This window comes from Lepidochelys kempii, chromosome 5 (genome assembly GCF_965140285.1).
Source record: "Lepidochelys kempii isolate rLepKem1 chromosome 5, rLepKem1.hap1, whole genome shotgun sequence".
Lineage (NCBI taxonomy): Eukaryota > Metazoa > Chordata > Testudines > Cheloniidae > Lepidochelys > Lepidochelys kempii.
Window position 1 is genome coordinate 13880495 of NC_136384.1, and position 23581 is coordinate 13904075.

The window sequence follows — 23581 nt, forward strand, 5'->3', positions numbered from 1 at the left end:
ATAATCTTTATAAGTCCATAGTGGAAAAAACATTAAAATTAAACGTATTGAATGAACATTATTTTAATTGACGTTTTTAATGGAGAGCTTTAAAACTATGAAGTGTCCTGGCTGCCATAAAGTGCAGTAATCACATGGAAACAGCAGAGGGCACTTCAAGGCTGATATGTGGCTTCAAGATACTTGTCACTCCAGTTCATCCAATGTTATTGGTTTAGCAATTTATTATCTATCAAGTGTTCTGCATTGCAATTTCACAGTGTAATTCAAGAAGTGTGACAAAAGAACGTGCATTCAACGTAAGTATTAGCTGCACATGAGGCAGGAGCTTCAAATACTGTTTAACAATCAAGACACAATTGTCATTTACATTAGAAAGTCTTGGAAGCGATAATAATTGGCATCTGAAAATTAGATTAATCTCCTTGACAACAACTTTCCCAAAAATGATGCCTCAGGCTAAACTCTCTCATGCTTGGTCTCAGCTCAATGGTGATTTTTTGGTCCCCAAAATGCTTACAGTATTTTTAAAATTCCAACTGAACACTTGCTTAGTCAGCAATGACCAGACCTGAACAACTTTGGTTTAGAACAGTGGTTCTCAACCAGGGGTACTTATGCCCCTGGTGGATGCAGAGGTCGTCCAGTGGGTACATCAACTCATCTAGATATTTGCCTATTTTTACAACAGGCTACAGAAAAAGCACTAGGAAAGTCAGTACAAACTACAATTTTTTTTACAGAGACAATGACTTGTTTATACTGCTCTATATATTATACACTGAAATGCAAGTACAATATTTATATTGCAATTGATTTATATTTTATAATTACATGGTAGAAATTAGAAAGTAAGCAACTTTGTGCTGGAACACTTTTTGTATTTTTATGTTTGATTTTATAAGTAAGTCATTTTTAAGTGAGGTGAAACTTGTGGGTACGCAAGACAAATCAGACTCCTTCCAGTAGTCTGGAAAGTTTGAGAGCCACTGGTTTAGAGTGAGCAAAGTTATAAGTGTTTGAAAATCATACAGTGCACGCATGGAACATTAGTTTCCAAGAATTGTTTTTAATATCATGAGGTGTGGAGCTAAAGACATATCCATGCTCTTCTGGAGTTCTGCCCATTGAAATAAACATACACAGATAATATATTCACATTACATGACCCTATACATGTGAGAACATTCATATAAAACTTGTTCAGTGTGTTTACGTGACTTTTATGTTAAATGAATGCAGTTGGTCAAATTCTGCAGTCAGTTACACACTGTAAATTTGGACTAACTCCAATGAAGTTAGTAAAAATACTCCAGTTACACACCAGTGAAAATATAAGCAGAATTTGGCCCGGGTGTTTATTTGAATAGGCAACAAATAGTTCTCCTCTATATTCTTCTTGTTCCAATATAAAAGGAAATTCAGTGCAGACAACTAAATTAATGCAATGCTACCACTAGATGCACAACAAAAAAAAATCAAGAAATTCAAATGATGATTTCCAAAGTACCCATAACGTACATATATTTTCAACCAAATTAATCTATGATGCAAATCCCCTGAAGTTAATGGAGTTATACCATGGATATATTTGGCCCATAAAGATTAAAACCATACGTAACAATACAGAATATCCTTGTATGTAAATGGCTTACAGTTCCCGTAGGAAGCTTAACTTCAAATGTACTGACTGCGTGTTTAAATTCTCAATCAAAATATTAACAAAGATTTTTGCACTGAATTTAAAGAAATCATCAGCTATTTGCTGCACTATTTTATGCTAATACTTTAAATACAAAGGGCCATATTTTGACCTTAATTGTACTGATGAAGCCTTGCCAATATCAATGGGGCTGCACAGATGTGATCAGAATTTGGCCTAAAGAGTTGTTATTCTTCCCCTAATACTCTGACAAAATTAAACAATAATGGAATTCAGGCAATCCCAGTGAATGGAGAACAGACCCCTAGATTTTTGACACAGGGCTTAAAAATACAGGTTAGAGCTTGTCACTGTAAATACATCCATGCAGTGCTATGTAACCATTTAGTATATTTCTAGCAGGCATTGGGAAACAAAGATGGCATAAACTGCCATGATCACATTTCTATTCCTGTTTATGAAAACAATAAAACACTGAACCTTGTGATTTTTGCATTTGCTGTAAATTAAGGAAGTGTTCCTAGTTGATTGGATGGAGAAGGAAATCTGGGAGATCTAGTTTAGGAAATAACGTCAGAACTCTGATTCCTCAAAACCTATAAGCATTACAGAGGTGATCCATTCAGACTGTGGTTTGGAGGTTATGCTATTTAGCTGATTATCAATGACCATAGTAGTCTGCTGCAAGTGCAGCCAAAACAAGAGGATTCTGGGGGATGGGAGGGGAGAGAGCTAATTGGGCCCCAATTCTGCAAACGCTTACACATTTGTTTAAATTTTACTCCCAAAAGTGGTCCCATTGAACTGAATGGAACTACTCAAGTCTTAAAGTTAAAAGCACTTGTTTACACATTTGCCAGATAAGGACATTGATCTCCAGCTATTGCTACTAAACTATATACAGGTCTGATAAATGTTCTTGCCTGACTTCAGTGGAAGTCTCATGGCAAAGACCAGTGTATTAGCAAAATAATGCTTCAAAATTTGTGGGGGAGAGAAAGGGATGGAGAATAACAGCAGTAATCCCAAAACATGAAAATAATTTCTTAAACATGGTCAGGTTTTCTTCGGCCAGAGTTTGGGGTCCAAAATAAGTGGCCTTACTTTTGGAAATACTGAGTACCCCCAGCTTCCACTGAAATCTCTCTGAAGTTAGCTGGAAGGGGGAGCTCAGCATCTCTGAAAAACCAAACTACTCCCATGGGTGTCTCACCACAGGTGCATGTGTTTGATCATTTTGGCCTTCAGCTTCACTTTAGTGTTCCATCATCATCTTCTGGGTCATGACAGTAACCAAAGGTTGGACAATCCCAGGGTCTACGACAGACTCAAGGAAAATATAGATCCTCAATTGCAAAACTGATCTAGATAAGCAGGGATATTTGGGAAGCCTGTCTCATGGAAGTGTTGAATAACACCAGGCTGATGACTGTGTAGGAAGGAGGTTTGGCACTTACAAGATGAACATTAACTGAAACCCTTCCATTTACTAGATACTTCTTTCTCTGTGAAAGATTACCCACAGTTCTTTGACGTGCAGCAATCTCAACTTCTAATTTCTTTGTTTGCGTCAGTCTAGGTTAAACCTCTGGGACCAAATTTTCAAAACAGACTAATCACATACAAAGACCTAAGGGTATATGTGTAGACATCCACATTCATGAGCAATATATTTTTTTTACACGAATATGTAATGTTTAACAGCTACATTTGCATAAATTTTGCTGTGCATTGAAAATCTGACCCTTAATGCTGTTAATCACTTTTTGCAAATGGGTGAAATTCATCCCTATGCAAACAGTCACCACAAGTCTATAAGAACATAAGAATGGCCATACTGGGTCAGACCAAAGGCCCATCTAGCCCACTATCCTGTCTTCTGACAGTGGCCAATGCCAGGTGACCCAGAGGGAACGAACAGGTAATCATCAAGTGATCCATTCCCTGCTGCTCGTTCCCAGCTTCTGGCAACCAGAGGTTAGTGACACCATCCCTGCCCATCCTGGCCAATAGCCATTGATGGACCTATCCTCCAGGAATTTATCTAGCGCTTTTTTGAACCCTGTTACAGTCTTGGCCTTCACAGAATCCTCTGGCAAAGAGTTCCACAGGGTGACTGTGCGTTGTGTGAAGAAATGCTTCCTTTTGTTTGTTTTAAACCTGCTGCCTATTAATTTCATTTGGTGACCCCTAGTTCTCGTGTTATGAGAAGGAGTAAATAGCATTTCCTTATTTACTTTCTCTACACTAGTCATGATTTTATAGACCTCTATCATATCCCCCCATTAGTCGTCTCTTTTCCAAGCTGAAAAGTCCCAGTCTTATTAATCTTTCCTCATACGGAAGCTGTTCCATACCCTTAATCATTTTTGTTGTCCTTTTCTGAACCCTTTCCAATTCCAATATATCTTTTTTGAGATAGGGCGACCACATCTGAACGCTGTATTCAAGATGTGGGCATACCATGGATTTATATAGAGGCAATATGATATTTTCTGTCTTATTATCTATCCCTTTCCTAATGGTTCCCAACATTCTGTTCATGTTTTTGACTGCCACTGCACATTGAGTGGATGTTTTCAGAGAACTATCTATGATGACTAATTTCAGAGTAACAGCCGTGTTAGTCTGTATTCGCAAAAAGAAAAGGAGTACTTGTGGCACCTTAGAGACTAACCAATTTATTTGAGCATGAGCTTTCGTGAGCTACAGCTCACTTCATCGGATGCATACCGTGGAAACTGCAGCAGACTTTATATGCACACAGAGATCATGAAACAATACCTCCTCCCACCCCACTGTCCTGCTGGTAATAGCTTATCTAAAGAGATCACCAAGTTGGGCCAACTTGATGACCACTTTAGATAAGCTATTACCAGCAGGACAGTGGGGTGGGAGGAGGTATTGTTTCATGATCTCTGTGTGCATATAAAGTCTGCTGCAGTTTCCACGGTATGCATCCGATGAAGTGAGCTGTAGCTCACGAAAGCTCATGCTCAAATAAATTGGTTAGTCTCTAAGGTGCCACAAGTACTCCTTTTCTTTTTATGATGACTAAGATCGCTTTCTTGAGTGGTAACAGCTAATTTAGACCCCATCATTTTATACATACAGTTGGGATTGTTTTCCAAAGTGCATTACTTTGCATTTATCATCATTAAATTTCATCTCCCATTTTGTTGTCCAGTCACCCAGTTTTGTGAGATCCTTTTGTAGCTCTTTGTAGTCTCTGCCTGGGACTTAACTATCTTGAGTAGTTTTGTATCATCTGCAAATTTTGCCACCTCACTGTTTACCCTTTTTTCCAGATCATTTATGAATATGTTGAATAGGACTGGTCCCAGTACAGACCCCTGGGGGACACCACTATTTACCTCTCTCTACGCACAACTTAAAACTTGGGCCTGATGCAACCCTTTGCAGAGGGGTGAATTTTACACAGTGTGCATCTATGATGGGGGACCATTGCTAGCACAATATGGAGACATTTAATTGCTTACTGTTCACTAGACTGGTGCAGGCAAGTCCTCAGTTTCACTGAAGATGTACATCTCTCTGTTGAGTCAACCCTTGGAAAGTCGTTCCCATTTAGCTGAACCTTGCAGACACCTGCTGACTGTATCTCTAAGTCAGTGGTTCCCAAACTTTAACAACCGGTGAACCCCTTTCACTAAAATGTCAAGTCTCGCGAACCCCCTCCTAAACATGAATATTTCCAGGGATTTACTCCTTTACCTGAGTATAAATTATAAAAGCAGTGATCTTGGAAATATAAAATTTGTTTTTATGACATGCTTTTTACACACTATTTATTATTAATTATTATTTATCATTACAGTATGTTTATTACATTATGAAAATGGCAACACTTCCAAAATCTCACTTTCGTAGCTTGTATCACTTTGAATAAGCCTGTTATAAGACAAGGCTCCTATGTTTCATCAAGGAGTATCAGATGTGAAACAGCATGAAGGTATTTAAGAAGCCAACTCAGAGAGTTCCTCCTACACAAGCATTCAGGTCTTGAGCAGTCCAGGCAAACGACACACGTTACAACAAAGCTTAAACTTGTTCTTCATAATAATTTTAAAAACAATACTAGCTGCCTATTTAATTTTAAAAACAGCAAAAAAATATCCACCTCCCTTTCTATTTCTTATAAGGAGTCTTGAAATTTAAATCTCCTCAGTGTGATAGATATGCTTGCTTTGATCTGCTTAGCTCTTGGAAGTCCAGGGGCTCCGGGCTGCTGGCACCAGGGCTGCCCAGGGTCCCTAGGGACAGCTCTGTCCGCCATTAGGGAATTTTTTCCCCAAGAAACCCCTGTAACATTTTGCGAACCCCAGTTTTGGAACCACTGATCTAAGTAAATCTCCTGGTAATTAGACTTCAAACCAGCTGAGAGAACTGCACACTCAAGCCTGACTATGTAGAAGTTAACATGGGCTCAGTAATAGTACACTTGTATTGCTTAAACAAAATTGGAGGAATATATTTAACAATGTAAATAAGAGAGTACAGGGATGGTTCTTAACATTTCCTGTAGAGAAGGACAACTTACAATTTGTAACTGCTGCACCATTTCTTCTCTGTATGCCAGCTCCCGTTTCATCTGATCTTGAAAATTATCTGTGTGGGTTGGGGGGAAAAAAAAAGATTGCAGGTGCATGAATTAAAACCATCAACCTGTACCACAGAATTTGTATAAATAAAGTCAAACCACCACTGAAGAATTTGGTAAATGTGGCACAGTCCTTTGTCCAAATATTATCTGCCTCCAGTGACGGGAAGTCTTGACAGAAGCTTCCTATCTGGGATAGAACACTGGGATGACTACAGAAATGTTCTGGATGGATCAAGTTTAGTTGTTTCACAGATTGAGTTTTCAAATGCTGGCAGCTAAGTTTAGGTGCTCAGTGTAGGTGTCTAGCATTTGGGTGCTCAAGTCAATGCTAACTGGACAGAAGAAACTGGACATTCCATGTAATTTTTTCCATGGGCCAGATTCTGCATGCATTGCTTAAGCAAAACTGCCATTGACTTGAGTGGGAAAAGCAAACTCTCCTAAAGAGTCAAATTCTGCTTTTAGTTGCACTGGCATAAATCCATTGACTCCAATGGAGATATTCAGTAAGTGAGAACAGAATTTGGGCCACAGGCTATAGGATTTGACTCAGGGCTTGTCTCTGTGGTGATTTAGTGTGCGGCAAGCTGGGGTGTGAATCTATTGTGCATTAGCCTGCCGTAGCGCACACTGACTTACTAAGACCACTACAGAACATTTAGTGCATGGCAGCAGGGTCCACTTTGTGCATGGAAGGTTAGCACTATAGATTCACACCCCAGATTGTCATGCTCTAAATCATTGTATAGATAAGCCTTGAATCTTTATAAAGTAGGGCTGGAGACTGAAAGCCCAAGCAGACGACCCAGGAAACACAAGAAACTCTATACAATGCAGTAACCGGAAGGGAGAGATCTTTGAGGCGACCAAACACCATGTCCTAGGCAGCTGGGTTACAGTGCAAACTGGCTTTCCTCTATTTGATTCTAAGATAAAGCAGCAGCCTTTGGTTTCTTTCTTGATAACCATTTCACACTAAAGGTCTTGAAGAAAAAGCTCACTAGGATAAAAGATATTTTTTTTGTTGGACTACATGTCCCACTAGTTTATAAGGGGAAAAAATGAGATTCTAACTTGGACAAATAAAATCTAAAATAAAGATCTTTATGAGAAGGGAAATACTTAGAAAGCAACAATACTGAAGGTGACCTGGGGCTGACACTGGACAACTGGATAGGAACTTTCTGTACAGTGTGGTGAAAAAACAAAACCAACCAAACCGAATGCCATTTTAAGCTGGGAAGCAGAGGCATTGCCCTGGAGGTGATAGTCCTCCCCTGCACTCGTGAGACTGCATGTAAATTACTGCATGCAGCACCTCAGTGATAGAGATGCCAACAAACCAGAGGGAATTTGGAGAAGAGCAACTATATGAGGAGGGATTTACTTAATGAGTAAAAGAACTGGACTTATGCCTTGGTCATTAGGACACTAGCCTAAGACTCAGGAAATCTGATTCAATTTCCTCCTCTGCCATGGACTCCCTGTGTGACCTGGAGCAAGGCATTTAGCCTTTCTGTGCCTCAGTTCCCCATCTGTAAAATGGGGATAATAGCACTACTTTCCTCACAGTGGCATTGTGAGGATAAATACAGAGAGATTGTGAGATGCTCAGATACTACTGTGATGGGGCCATATAAGATTGTAAGATACATAGAAAGATTACAGCCTACAAGTGTCTGATGAGTATAAACAGCAAGGAAGGAAAGGAACTGCTTAGGGTGTTGCAAAGCAGAGAAAGTTATAACCCGATCCAATGGCTGGAAGTTTAAGCTAGACAAATTCAGACAGGAAATAAGGTGCACATTTTTAATTATAAAAATAATGAATCTTTGGAACAATTTACCAAAGGTTGTGGTGCATTCTTCATCACTGGCACTTTTTCAATCAAGACTGGGTGTTTTTCTAAAAGATCTATTGGGAATTATTCTGAGGAAGTTCTATGGCCTGAGTTACACAGGAGGTCAGACTAGGATGATCACACTGGTCCCTTCTGGCCTTGGAATCCATGAGTCTATAAGGAGTGATGTAATGAAACTTGAAATTAAACAAAGCAAAATTTGGTCTGAATATTAGGAAAAAAATCTGACCAATGAAGCATGAAACAGTCTCTCCAAGGGAAGTAGGTGGAGCTCCATTATTTTAGTCACTGAGAACTAAACTGGACCAGACCAAAGCCCTGGAAAATATGCTGTAGGAAACAATTCTGCATTGCCTAAGAAGATGAACATGAGGACCACAACGTTCTGATTCATCTCCAATTTCTCAACTCCTAAATGAGTATCTACAAAATTCTTCGGCCGCCCATCTCTAAGCTGCCTCAACAAGAAAGAGCAACTGATGGAAATGAGACGTTTGCAACTTTTGGAAGGACTTCTCTCTTGTCCATTAAAGAAACCTGAGTAATATAAAAATGTGACAGATTTTTTATATAGTTACAGTTACAAAGAGGGAGCAAAATTCTGCCTTTGGGGGGGACACACCTGTTTCGCACTGAGAGAAGCTGGCATATCCAGGCCATTGAGAAATTACATCCCCTGCACCCGTGCAATGTACACTGTTTTATCACAGAGGGTATCATTTTTTCCGTGTGAATGGCTTAGAATTTTGGTATAGTTACTATCCCCACGTTATGGATACAAAAGCTCCCTAGGGAAATGGGTTTATAGTGGCACTGATAACATTCCACAATACCGAGGGGAACAGAGATGAATATTTAAAGAGGCCCCTGTGGCACTGCTCTGGATGCCAGTGCCAATACTATTAATTCATACGGTGCCCACAATTTGCTCAGTAATGTACAGACATGCAAGCCATGGGCCCCACCCTGACGGGTTTACAAGCAAAGCTGCGGGAGATATCTTCAGTTGGTTTGCCAGGCTGTTACAGAGCTGTCTTCCAAGTACATGTGTTGGCTCACTGCCCTGTGGCAGAGATGAACGCTTCCCTCTTAAAAAAAAAAATTTGATTGCAAAGGTGCTGCCCTGTTAGACTTGCAAACCAAAGGCCTCTTGTCCACAGACGAGGTATAGAACAGGGAACAGCAGCTCCTGCGCTGCAAGGGGAGGTGCAAGATTCCCCAGAATCCCCCCTCCACCTCCGCAGTATGCCTTCATCCCAGCCAGCTCTAGGGATGGGAAGAGTTGTTTCACCTCCATAGCCCATTCAATCCTTTGTCCGAATTGCTCAAGATCACACAGTGAGCAGATTGGAAATCCGGACCTGCTGCTTCCCTGCTCCACGCTCTTCCTTCAGACTCTGCTGCCTCCAGGTCATCAGTCTCCCAGAAAGAAGAGGTCCATTTTCCCTCTAGGGCTCATTTTCTGTACTTTTAATTCCTTACCATTTTCAATTCAACTGCCTTTTAATAAGACCCTCTGCAATCTACCAAGAGATTGATCTATCTGGTCCTTTTGTGACGGCCCCAGCACAAGCTCTCAACATGGAGCAAGCCGGGGACCTACAGAACCAAAACCAAAAAATCCTAGCCCTTGAGCTTAAAAAGCAGCTCCTTTTCCAGGTGGCGGCAGAGCTGCTGTGGAACAATCTATCGAGGGGGGCACAGTTAGCGAGTATGTTAGATATGTTTTCTTTTGAAAGGCCTGTTTTCCCATTGTACTCTACTTGTTCTCTATTTTAAACTAGAGTAAAATTGACCACTGCTTTGTGGTATATTGAAACCACCTATTTTTCAAGCTGGTGTGCACGGATGCCACTTCCTTGGTCAAGCAGTAAGCATTATTTTCTTTCATATGAATTATATTTCATGTGGTTTAATCGCAGGGTTTATTTACATGGCAATGATGGAGTATTAATTTTACTGCAGAACGAAAGGATAAATGTGAGACCTGAATGGCAAGATTCCAAGTGCCATTTTTACAATCCCATGATTTCAAGTACATGAACTGAAGTACATGAATTACTTTAAAATCATCTAGCTCCAAGCCCAGTAGCAGAATTTGTACTGCATATTGGGTCATCCTTGTTTTATGGCATACTTCACATAACTTCATGATTTTCTGTGTATTTATTTATGAAGATGTACTAATCTTTTTGATATCCAGGCTAAAGATGGGAGACATTCAGAGAGACCTTCTTTGCTTTTCTGTATTCTCCCTGATGTCATGACTTTTGAGGGGTAAAATTCGACTCTTTCTACTTAATGGTGGGAAAAATACTTGTTTTCACACCACAGAGAAGGGAAAGGGGAGTACAAAGGCCTGTTTTTCTGCTTGTTTTTTAAACCTTGGGAATATCTGGCATATCGAGTCTTGTCTTCATTGAGTTTGTGGAAGGACTCTTTGCAGGACCAAAAAACTGGAATGGTTTGCAGCTGAAGAAATGGCATTGTTTGGAGCTTTTTGCCCAAGAAATCGTCAGTGCCTTCAGTCGGATAAGTGATAACAAAAAACGAGCATCTGACTAAAATCCCTTCCCCTCCCAGCTGATTAAGTTACAGCTTCTAGGCTTTTGTCACGTCCTATTCCCAATAATTCTGTCAATCCACAGAACCCTGCAGCAAAAGGGGCATAGACAAGACCTGATATTAAAATTAAAAGCAAACAGACTTTAAAAACAAAAATGCAACCAAGCTTTCAGGCCTTCTTTAGACATCAGGAAGAAGCAGAAAAGGGCACAAACAGTTGAGTTTCCTTTCCAGGACACCGTTAACACTGAGCCTCGCTCCTTCACTCTTCAGTGGAGCAAATGGCAGCAGAGGATTGGGTGCTTGAACAGCTGCAAGGCAGTGACATCTCCTTATGCACAGTGGGCGGCACGTGGGAAGAGCTGAACTGCAGTACTGAGTGCAGTTCAATGTGGCATAAGAAGAAGCGGAAAGCTGCAGATGCATCTTGGCTTGCCCAGCGCTATAGAATCATACAAATCAGAAACCAAAAAGGCCTATTATGTCGTCTAATCTGTCCCTGGCCAGTGCAGGATTTTCTCTTGCAACATATTCTCCACTGCTTCATTTAGTCTATTTTGAAAAACCTCAAGCAATTGGTCTTCCACCATAGGGGAGAAAATTCCATATTGGTTTTATGATGTTCCTCATAATCCTTTGTTTATATGGCATATTCCATCACCTCTTAATGACCCAGATCCTCAGCAATGGCCAAAGAACATGCAGTCCACCTCAGGACAGAAAATGCAGAAGCGGCCTTTGCATGCCCCAAATTTAGGCTGAGCCAGTCCCCCAGCATCACTTAGAACAGCCTGAAGGCCACTGGCTAAGAAGGCCTAATGGGGTTGATTCAACAGATGGGCATGACAGGGTAGAGTGCAGTCCCAACTGTTCCCTTTTGGCCAGCTGCAGGACAACAGGTGTGGCATAGGCCCTAATGCTGTAGGTTCCCCTTTCAATGGAGCGCGGCTAGTTATGCTGGCTTTGTGGTCAGAATACAACAGTGGGACAGGTCTTGGTGGACCCCTAATGTTTTCAACAGGGAGATGAAAGTTACCAAAACCAGTTTTTCAAACTTGTGGTTTATACTTATCCAAAAATACACAACATCTCACTTCAAGTTTATGCTTGAAGGGCCTGACCTACTGCTGTTGAAATCTATGGTAGAATTCCCATTGACTTCAGTGGGACCAGCTCAAGTGTCTAGTGACAAACACACCTATAAACATCATTCCTATATTTTTATAAATTGATAATAAATAATGACGACATTCTACAAACAGTAAAAACACAGAAATATGTCTTACTGAATACTGGGAAAGAAGCGTTTCCTTTCAACACTTGGAATTCCTGTTCTAATCTCCTCCGTAAATCTATTTGTTCAAACAAAACCTTCTGAAGTTCTTCTAACAAAGAGAAAAGAAGAGCTGTTTTACTAATTTGTATAAATAACTCTTGAGCAAACTGCTATGTGTGGCAATTCATTATTATAAGAAAATATTTTAGTAGTTTAAAAAAAACATTGTATAGATCTAGGATAGATTTTGTGCAGAAATCCATGAATATAAATCAATGTAATATATTATTTTAAAGTATTGTATTACAGTGTCATGTATTGATTGATATGTATGCATTAATCTCAATTATATCTACCCAAAGATCCATATATTATTCATATGTTACTTGTCAAGCTTAAAATATAGTGCTGAACAAAAATACTTCCCTATTATCCTTATATTCTATTAAAACCAAGAGCATTTTAATAATATCAAAGCTGGGGGTGAGGGGGAGGGTGTTACCTTTCCCCATGTTTTCTACGTCCTTCTTCAGTGAATGAGGTGAACTGGTTTCTTGCGTGTGTTCACCTTAATAAAGAAAGGAAAAAGTTATTGATTTATAATACGTTGCTTCTTATCGGGTATTGTTCTTTCATCCTCTTTGAAAGTCTGGACAGAAGGTTTCAGCATTCAGAGCTCACTCCTGCAGCGTAGGATAAACCACCATTGACGTCAAAGGGAGTTCTGCCTTTGCAAAGACTGCAGAATCGGGCAGAAATGCTCGGCACGAAATGTCATTGCTTAGAAGTATTTTTTATAAACAGAATTTATCACCATGATGTTTAGTGTACACTAGCTCCTAATTTCAGATGGTAACTAGTTGGCATACGTGCTCCTCGAAGGCCAAGGCAGGTGCATAGGTGCGCTCAGTGAGTGAGGGTATAGCATCCCTTTCCCAGCCCAGGGGCAGGGTGTGGTTCAGATGGATATGCAGACCATGCTGCTGCTAAGGTCTAAGGACAGGAGACATGATACATGATAAATGGAGTGGGGAATAGTTATTGATTTACATCAATAAGAGAGAAAGCAATGTCCAAATCTTGCTGTCCTTCCTCCAAGACATACCAAAGTCCCAAACTGTCCTCTCTCTCCCCCGACAGCTAAAGAAATTACATCCATACCTTGACTACATCACCTCCCTCTTCTCTGGCCTCCCTGGTATCCACTTCACCTGTCTCCTACTCATCCAAGATGTGGTCACTAACATTAATTTCCTTCCCAGATATGCCCACGTCAACCCGTTCCCCAACCATGCACGGCTCCAATGGCTCCCCATTCTCCACATCAAATTGAAACTTCTCGTCCTCACTTTCAAGGCCCTGCATAATTCTGTCTCACCCGACATCTTGAATCTTGTCTCTTACTGCGTCACCTCTGCACTGCCACAGATACCAACCTCAATGCCTCTCTCATTCACTTCTCCCCCAAACATCAGCCTACCTTCTTCCATCCCACTCACTATGCACAGGATGCCCAAGCTAATGCCTGCTCTTCATTCACATCCCTCCTGAAGACTTACTGAATCTATGATGCCCACAAAAAAGTGACCCAACAGAGGGGCAGGACATTATGGATTTGGATTTATTTTGCCCATCAAAGTTATGTCCATCAGCACACATTCCTGCTCCTGTCCTGCTCCTACTGGTTAGAAACAGGCCAATTCTATGGAGAAAACGCCCTTTGAAACAGCCTTTTTGCTTGCATGAGGACTCTGATATTAGGCCCTAATTTAGAGCATGGCCTTGATAAATCTGCGCAGACATGGTACATTTGAAGCATACTAGATAATTGGCCTTTGTCGATAAACTTGTATAAATAGGAATCCCTTTCTTTTGTTTTTTAATTAAAAGATTTCATTTTTAAAAGAGATTAATCTGGAAGTTAGTATTTAGAATGCTTTAATGTAAAAAATACTTTAAAATGAATATGGGACTACAACAGATTGAATAGTCTTTCTGGAATTAACTGGCAGAGTGTTAAATTAGCACAGGGTTTGAGTATGTGCGGGGGGGGAGAGCATGCATTCCCACTGGCAGTGCTAATTACAGGGTTTTAGATTATATGCTCTTCAGAAGAGGGACTGTGTCCTCTTTTGTGTTTCAAAGGGGCCTAGTACATTCTGGGGGTCAGCACAATCTAAATTACACAGAACAATCTCATCTGTTTAGGAAACATTTCTATTTTCATCACTGTCATTGGCTTAGGAGCATGTTTTCCATTCCCTTTTGTAGTATTGGTATTTAGCTCTTTGCAAGCACTGGGCAGGCCAGATTCTTCAAGACTGCTACGTGAAGAACTCACCTTGACTTTAATGACAGTTCCAAGAGCAGAGGGCTTGAAGGACTGTGGACATGGGAGTTAGACAGCTAGGCACTTCTGAAAATCCCACTAGGTGCCTAGCTACATTTTCAGGTGCCTAAATGCCTTTACAAACCTGGACCGTAGGACTCTAACAAAGTCAATGTGATTTAGGCTCCTAAGTGTCCAAGATGCATTTGAAAAAGGAGCTTAGGTCCTTCAGTGCAGGGACTGCATCCCTAGCAGCTCTGTAGGGTGAGAGATTTATGATGCTAAATAAATACTAAGTAACAGGGAAAGCAGAGTAACTTCTATTTGAGAAGAGAGAGAAAAACAGTCATAAGGATTCAGTGAAACAAGTCTCTCAGAGCCTGTGTTAGAGGATACGGTAGAGCAGATGTTCCCAAACTTTTTTTGGAGGGGGGTGGGGGGACTGTGCTCCACCTTCTCCATGGGAGTCACATAACAGGCCCACCCCCAGCCAAAGTTCCACTCATCCAGCTCACGCCTTTGGTGGCATCAGGACCCAGCTGGCTCCATCCCTGGAGGAGCTCCTGGAAGTGGAGAAGATCAGGGCTCCTCCCTCTCCCTCCCCCCTATCCAGAGCCTCTCACTCCAGGAGGCTCCAGATGGTTTAAAATACATAGGGTGCGGCCAGCCAGGCCAGGCCAAAGCAGCAGCAGGGACAGTGCACAGAGCAATAAGTTGGTGCAGAATTGCACTCCCCCTGATGGCTGGGGCTTCCCTGCGCAATCTCCCCAATGCTGCCCTGCTCTGGACATCTGGCCAGCATCAGCCCTGCACCCCACCTCGCTCTCCCGATAGCCTCATTGCAACTAGTCACCTAGAGGGGCATGCCCCATGGCTTGAAAACCAGTGCGCTGGAGGACTCAGGTAATTTCTGACTCTAATTTCTATTATTCTCCATGGATTTAAATCTGTTTGATACACTGTTTTAGGTTTTTACATAATGGCCAACATTTTCTTAAGAAGAGTGGGATCTTTTAAAAGCACCTAAGTCACCTAGGAGAAAGTCCCACTGAGTTGAAGTTGACATCAATGAACAGGTGACCTAGGAGTAAATGTACCATTAAAGTCAACTTCAGCTCCATGGGACTTTTGCTCCTAGGTCATTTAGATGCTTTTGAAAATCCCACTCATTTGAGTATGGATCTAAAAGCCTAACTTTAGGCTTCTATTTTTGAAAATTCTGACCTGGGCTTATTATTGTAGTATTGAAGGCCCCAGTCCTGCAGTGAGTCTGCCCTAAGGAATCCAATTTCAAGACGAGGTTCTAAGTAAATAAAACATGTTGCATTTACTATATGGAGCAGGACTCCTGATGGTTTACCTGCTAAATCTGTGAAAAAGCCAGATGGTTAAAATAATTTCTGGGAACCTAGACTTTGTAAAATATTACACTTATACAGACTAGCAGAACTTTAAACATTTAAAATGTATGCAGCTCCTTTTATATATGTTTTTAAAATTCTGTGCGAAGACAAATAGACAAAAGTCTTAAATTTTAAGCAGAAAGCTAGTTACACAACTAGACAGGAGGCTACATGATATAGGGACATTAATATCTGCCTCCTTCGGTCCCCCGGAGTGAAATCTGGTTTACATCATACTGTAAATGAAATCATTTTGATGTTCCATACTTAGAACCTAATGGATATTTGCCCACCATTGTAAAAGATGTGGTATAATTGGCAATGTCTGCTAAACAGAGATCTAGAACTGAATGGGATATTGCAGAGAAGGTAATTGGCAGAACTTCATGGGCTGTTTGCAAAGCACCTTACCACATTTGGCTGCCTCTAGGCAATACATTCAGATTTAGCAGAACTACAATTCAACAAATTGAAAAATAGGGATAAAGACATGCTCAAATTCTGGCTCACCGTGCAGTTATGCACACCAGAAAAACAGTGCACAAGCTCGTACAGAGTGGGATGCCCCAATTCCATCTCCTTAAAACACACAAAGAGCCTGATCTGGAAAGCCTATGCTACAGAAGACATAAAGAAGCACAGTCAATGGTGACATCTGCAACATCCTGGGAGGAACCTCCCCTCCAGATTCCTGCCCAGGACATTGGAACAACCAAAAAAGAATGACCCCAGAGTTTCCATCTCACATTATTTTAAAAAATCCAAAACACTGAGCCCCGTGCATGGTGGGATAGGAATTTGGCAGTTTAGCCTGGCCTGCATGATTGCAGTGGAGATATGATTAATATAGTTTATATAGTGGTTGCCATCAAAATGTCAGCACATTTTCCCCAGATCTAGAATAGCAGATAACTGTGGTATTGCAGATACTACTATGTGGTAACCATTTGAAATTATGACTTTTTAATAATCCTGTTCTTTACTGTTTGTACAGGTGCTGCTCTGATGCAACTGAGACTGGGGCCCCATTGCACTAGGAACAATGACAGTCCCTGCTTTCAAGGACTTGAAATCTAAACAGACAAAGGGTGGGAGAAAAGACATATTAGCCTCATTATACAGATGGGGAATGGAGGCAAAGAGAGTTTAAGTGACTTGCCCAAGAACAGACAGCACGCCTGTGGAAGAGCCCGGCACTTCCAAGTCCTGTCCCTTACTCACATGTCCATCATTCTTTTGTTTTGCACTTTGCAAGTAGACTTGGTGCTTTGATGTGCTCCCAGCACTAAAGGTCTCAATGCAGCAAAACTCTTAAAGGCTGAGATGGGGAGGTTATGCCTGTTTCAAGGGGCCTGTTCCATATAATATAATCACAGATATTATTCCTATATTCTTTTTTTTCCCCCATAATCTGTTTTTTACTCTTTTCTATCAAGTTTAATCAGTTTCTCCTTTTTCGTATACATGTTAAAATTTGCTACATTTTATTTGGTTATTTTAATTCAAGGTCAAACTTTTAAAACCTGTTCTAGGAATGAAAAAATTATGCAAATCTCACATTGGACTAGATTCGGATCTCAGTTACACCTATAAAAATTATAAGCAACTTCACTGAAATCAGTGAAGTTCCACTAGATTTACTTGAATATAGCAGAGATCAGTATTGATAAACTATTTTTCCAATGGCAGTTTTGTTCATATGGAACTACTGGACTGACTACATTTATAGGGAATTTACAGGCCAAATTCTGCTCTCAGTTATTCCAATGCAATTCTGGAGAAACTTCATGGAAGTTAAAGTCATTTTAATGAAACTTTTGGCAATATAGAAGGTGTGAAATTTCTGGATTATATATTTTGAGTATTTCTTGGTGCATATACATTGCTTCTTGTACTTTTCTCCTAAATTTTTAATAATGTTTTTAAAAATGTGGTTAGTTAACTAAAATGTAAACATTTTGGTATAAGGTACTATTAACTTATCTTCTGGAAAGACTTAACTTTTTTCCCTCTTGAATTTTCATTAACTCTTAAGAGATTTGAGACAGAAACCATAGAAAATAAATTATTTTAAAAATATAAGAAGGACCAAACCATGCTCCCACTGAAATTAGTGGTAGATCTGCTATTTACAACTGAAGCAGAACAGGACCCCAACATTTTGGAAGATATTAATTTGTTGCCTAATTCTTCAAAATATATGGTTTTAATCAACAGACCAATTCTGCAGACACTTGTGCACATGAGTAGTCCCACTGATGTCAGGAGAAGGCAGTTATTCATGTGCTTAAGTATTTGCCAAAAAGAATCCTCAGAAAGGGCTATTCTTAAAAATATGAGTGGTACAGGACTAAATAAATCACTACACAACATGCAAGATGCCAACTATTGAGAAAAATCTTCAATGTTGTTGTGTAATTGGGAATGTGTTTTCATGATGAGCTAATTTTAAAGTAAAACTGAAAGGTCCCCTCTTACATGTATTCAGAAGATTTACTGTGAAACATTTATTGTTGACTTTCAGAAATCAATGCACACTTACAACCAGTATGCGTGAAAATCATAATATATTAAACATATTCAACATGTACCTTTTTTAACATCTGTACGGTCTTCTATATTTATTATAAAAGCTCATCTATGCCTATATATTTATATCGATACAGTTACTGTGGGGCCAGCATTTCCATTATAAGCTGAGTTTATATAATGGGATTGTAAAAATTCATTCTGGGGTGATGTGAAATATACAAGATCTCTCTGTCCAGAAAAAATGCTTAACCAAAATAAACAAATAAATAAAATAAATAAAAAACCCCAGTAGGCTTTTTTTAAAAAAACCCACCAAAATAAGAGAAAATACAGATTGGATGATCAGTTTATACTTCTTTTGGGAAAAAGGCTAGGTGCTTGTATGACTCAGAATTAATAAAGCGTTTTTTTAGTTACTAACATTTTGTTAAAAGCGGACAGAATTGGTGACAGTAGCAGTTATTTTGTTACATAAGTATTAAATGAGAGTGTGAAAGATAAGTTAAAAAACTGAGGAATACAGCAGAGTTGAGACAGGATAGGATACAAATTATATTAAGCATGTATATTGTTGTTATACAAGGTACAGCCATGATTGGAGAGAGTCCAGCGAAGGGCAACAAAACTGATTAGGGGTCTGGAACACATGACTTATGAGGAGAGGCTGAGGGAACTGGGATTGTTTAGTCTGCAGAAGAGAAGAATGAGGGGGGATTTGATAGCTGCTTTCAACTACCTGAGAGGTGGTTCCAGAGAGGATGGTTCTAGACTATTCTCAGTGGTAGATGAGGACAGGACAAGGAGTAATGGTCTCATGTTGCAGTGGGGGAGGTTTAGGTTGGATATTAGGAAAAACTTTTTCACTAGGAGGGTGGTGAAACACTGGAATGCGTTACGTACGTAGGGAGGTGGTGGAATCTCCTTCCTTAGAAGTTTTTAAGGTCAGGCTTGACAAAGCCCTCTGGCTGGGATGATTTAATTAGGGATTGGTCCTGCTTTGAGCAGGGGGTTGGACTAGATGACCTCCTTAGGTCCCTTCCAACCCTGATATTCTATGATTCTATGATTTCTTTTCTTAATCAGTCCATCTCATGGGGTCTGTCTTTCCTCAAAGAGTTCCGGTGATGTTTTTTAAACTGTTATTCTAAGGAAAACACTACCGTAGTATGATGTCTGCACCACAGGTATAGCTGGTAAACATAGTCCTTCTGGCTTTCAGTTCTCTACAACCACAGAAGCTGTACCCTTAAGTATCCTGTAATCCCCCCATTTCAAAGGAAGTCACAGATGGCTGTCAGATTCTTGGGAAAGCTCAATCCTCTGACATCCTAACACAGAAATGGAATAGTACTAGGGAAAGTTTTTCTGCACTTGCTTGGTTAAACTTTAAAAGGATAGTCTTAGGTTGTTGGCTCTCTGACTGAAAGCTGCATATCAGAATGGAGGAATGGGCACATGGCATGATGGGTAACTCCTTCAGCCTCCACAAACAGAGATCTTGGAGGTAGAGAGGCTTCCTAACAAGCAGAGAAAGGCATTTTTGTAACTCCTCAACCCTTGCCCTTGTGGGAGGTGGAGAGTGGGATGGGAGAAGGGAGAGTTAAAGGTGACCTGAAAAGGATTTTTCCTTTAATAATAGAGCATATGACGTGTGTGTGTGTGTGTGTGATGTACAAAGAGGGCCTGAACTTTTTAAAACGGGTTTTTCTTCCCCTACTTGTTTTTTACCTAAAAAAAAAAAAAATCTAGGAACGTTAAGTCTGGTCTCCCCTGTTTTTCCTGAGGTACTTCCCTAGGTGGCTCAGCATCCATTGTGTACTCTCACTCCTTAATTGAAAGGGAGGAGGTGTTGAATACTTAATGGGCTTCCTTTCTCTTAAATATTAATTAAAAGCTAAATAGATGTCTAAAAAAAAAAAAAACCACACACACTACACAAAACCCAACAATTTTAATCAGTAAAAGGAAAAATCCCTTCCCCTCTTTATAGCACAGCTGTCACTCTGCAGGGCCTTTCCTACCCACAAGCTTAGGCCTGTTAAACTAAAGGTGTCTTTTAAAACCAAAGTAGTTAAACTGGTGCAAACTCTTGGGTAGACACTTATTTTAGATTTAAGAGTGGCCTACTTTGGTTTCACTTAATCCTGTAAAAAAGCAGATTAAGGCCACGTCTACACTATTGGAAATATAGCAGCGTAGCTACAGCGCTGTAGTTTTGCTGGTATAACCCTGTAGTGTAGATGCAGACTATAGTGATGGATGGGGTTTTCCCATCACTGTAGAAACTCTACCTTTCTGAGCAATGGAAACATGCTTCCATCGACCTAGCTGTGTCTACACAGGGGCCTTGGTCAGCATAGCTAAATTGCTAAGGAGAGTGCGTTTTTCAGGCCCCTGAGCCCCCTGGCTATAAATTTTAAGTGTAGACCAGGCCTAAGCTAAACTGAAACAGGTCACTGTTAATTGGAAATAAGAGTGTCTAGAGAGGGTGTAGCAGGGCAGGCTCTACTGCTGCCTCTTTGCACAACAGAAACTGGCTCAGACTCTACTGGTGGTGTATCCACCGTGCTCCACCAACACCACCACAGGCCCATGCAACAGGGCTACTTAGAACATCCTCAGTGCTTTAGACCCTCTCCTCAGGACCTGAGAGGGGCAGAGGTCTCCCTTCCCTGAGGCCTATGTGTGACTGGCCTCAACTAGCCCTGTTCCTTCCTGTGTCTCTTTATCTTTTTGGGCTGGTGGGCCCTTTACCTCAGCCAGCCTGATCATCTAATTACCTCAGTCAGCTATCTCCAGAGAGCTAATTGGTATCCAAATGATCAGCGTACAGGCTCACCTGTTCACTCCCTGCACTCTGTCACAGAGGGGTTTGTGCCAATTTAATGACATCAGTTTATAAACACACAGGTAAACAGGTGCAAGTTTGTGTGCAGACAAGGCCTTGGCTCTTGTGATGTCAACATTTCACTAGCACTCCAGTCACCAGAGTAGCAAAGACCTGAATTTCTAATTTAAAGAAACCAAGAAATTAAAAAATTAAAGAAAAAAAAAGCCCACATTTCAGAGCATCTTCCTACCCAATAAAGAAACAAAAGGGACACAAACCCATGATTTTTTCACCCTCTGTGTGTCACCTTAAGTGCTTTTCACTTCTATACAGCCTTCCATCAGAGGCTGTTCAAATGCTCTGTAGGCAATGACTAAATAAGTTTCACACTGCTCCTGCTATACTGATGGGGAAAGTTAGTACAGAAAGACCGAGGGCTAGTCTACACTGAAAAGTTACATTGGCATAGCTATGTCTCTCAGAGGGTGTGAAAAATCCATACCCCACAGCGATGTAGTTAAACTGACCTAAGTCCCTGCATAGACAGTGCTGGGTCGAGGGAAGAATTCTTCCATCAACCTAGCCACCACCTATCGGGGAGGTGGATTACCTACTCTGACAGGAGAACCCTCTGCCGCTGTAGTGTTTCAAGTGTACACAAGCCTGCAGGTAAGCAGACCTAACCCCTGGTGCAATCCGCCTCTCAGGGAGGTGGATTACCTACAGCAAAGGGAGAACCTAGCCCATCACAGTAGTGTCTACACTGAAGTGCTACAACTCTGCTGCTGTAGTGTTTTAAATGTAGATGTGGCCTAATTGATTTGGCCACAGTCACACAGCAAGCCTGTGTCAGGTCCAGGAATATAACCCGTATTCTCTGACTCAGTTCTACGCTTTCCCCCCAAAACCAGTCTTCCTTTTCTCACAAAATTCCCCCTACCTCCGCACTTCCATGCAATTTATTTGTAAGCCTGGTCAGCTGGAGTCATGCTCCCCTATCCATGGTTGCCTTAGGGCTGTAGTAACTACTGCAGGCTAGTCCCTGCCTCTGCATCTCACCCCTGTCTGGAACTGTCTATTGTCTTATTTTAAAGACTTCAACAGCAGGCTGACTCTCCCCCTTGGATAGTTCAGCCTGCCATGAAGTCAGCATTCATAGCCTGCCTGGATATATATCACTTAGAGGCCATTGATATTTTATGCTGGATAGAGCCCATGTACATAAACAAGCAGCTGCAGTGGTGGAGCCATAAGAGTCTACTAGATAAATAAATATGCATTTAAAAATATAGATAGATTTTTAACTGGAAGACTATGAGACCTCCAAAAGGAACCATTCTGTGTTAACAAGTAAATAATGGTTGCTTTAACAATTCTTGAAGAAATGCTTTAACAATTAACAATACAATTCTTGAAGAAATCCTACCAAAGAATGCATTTACTTAAAACATTCAAACACCTTCTAAAGGAGCCATGTCACATTTTGGGATTAAGTAGTATGTAAATCAGGATTCAGGAAAACACATACGCACATGCTTAAGTGCCTTCCAGAATCGGGACGTACATAAATCTCTCTCTCAAAAGCTAGACGTTTAAAAGGTTAATTTGTCTTAAAAAAATCAGTCAATCAGGAATCAGTTGTACTTCTGTGCAGATAAAGTCTATTTTATATATTATAGTCTATTTCATTTAATGTTTAAAAACAAAGAAACTGATTTTTTTTAAAATCTGTATGATGAGAGAGTGCATGAGGAATGAAGAATGGGCTCCACTATTACCAAACTCAAAACATACAAAAACCATTATCAGGGCCTCAAAAATCATGAGATTAAAAAAAAAAAAATCTTCCAATTTGAAACTAAAGAAATAATAAATCTGGGATTCTTTTTATTTGCCTTTTGATTTTTGAGCCCTTAGGGTACATATTCAAGCTTTCCTCTGTAAACACAAAGGCTAAGAAATTTACTTTTTTAATGGAAGCTAAGATTCTTCATGCAACCACAGGATTCCAGGAGAGCTGGTTTTACAAAACACCAAATATTGATAAAATCAAGAGACTTGGCAACACTGCTGAAGGCTCATTGGTAAAAACCTGAAGAGGCAGAAGCCAGTTATTTCAAACTGAAGGCCCCAGTCTGTTCCGTATGTGCAGATCCATTTACTTATGTAGAGTCCCACTGAACAATTTGCAGGGTCAGGGCCTAAATCTGCAATTTTGCCCTTTTCTCTCCCCATACCAGAGTTTTGGTTTCTCTGGTTTTTGCCACCAGCTTGTGTGAAAATGTTAACGTCATTTAAATTTGGGGTCCGGTTCTGAAGCCACTGGGGCCTACTTATGCAAGTAAAGACTGCAGGATTGGGCCTGTAATTTGCTGTACTTAACAAACATTGGGCCACTTTGTACTCTCCATTACTCCGGTGCAAACCTACAGTAATTTCACTGATATCAATTGAGTTACTCTGGATTTACGTTAGCAAAAAGGAAAACAGATTTTGGC

General features: G+C 40.5%; 1 protein-coding gene across 1 annotated transcript in view; it reads right to left on the reverse strand.

Annotated features, from left to right (window-relative positions):
* Positions 1–23581, reverse strand: part of SKOR2 (SKI family transcriptional corepressor 2) — a 40282-nt gene that overhangs the window by 10783 nt on the left and 5918 nt on the right. Inside the window, 3 exon segments of the mRNA XM_073346156.2 lie at positions 6225–6292; positions 12000–12098; positions 12492–12557. Coding sequence (XP_073202257.2) covers positions 6225–6292; positions 12000–12098; positions 12492–12557 — 233 coding nt within the window.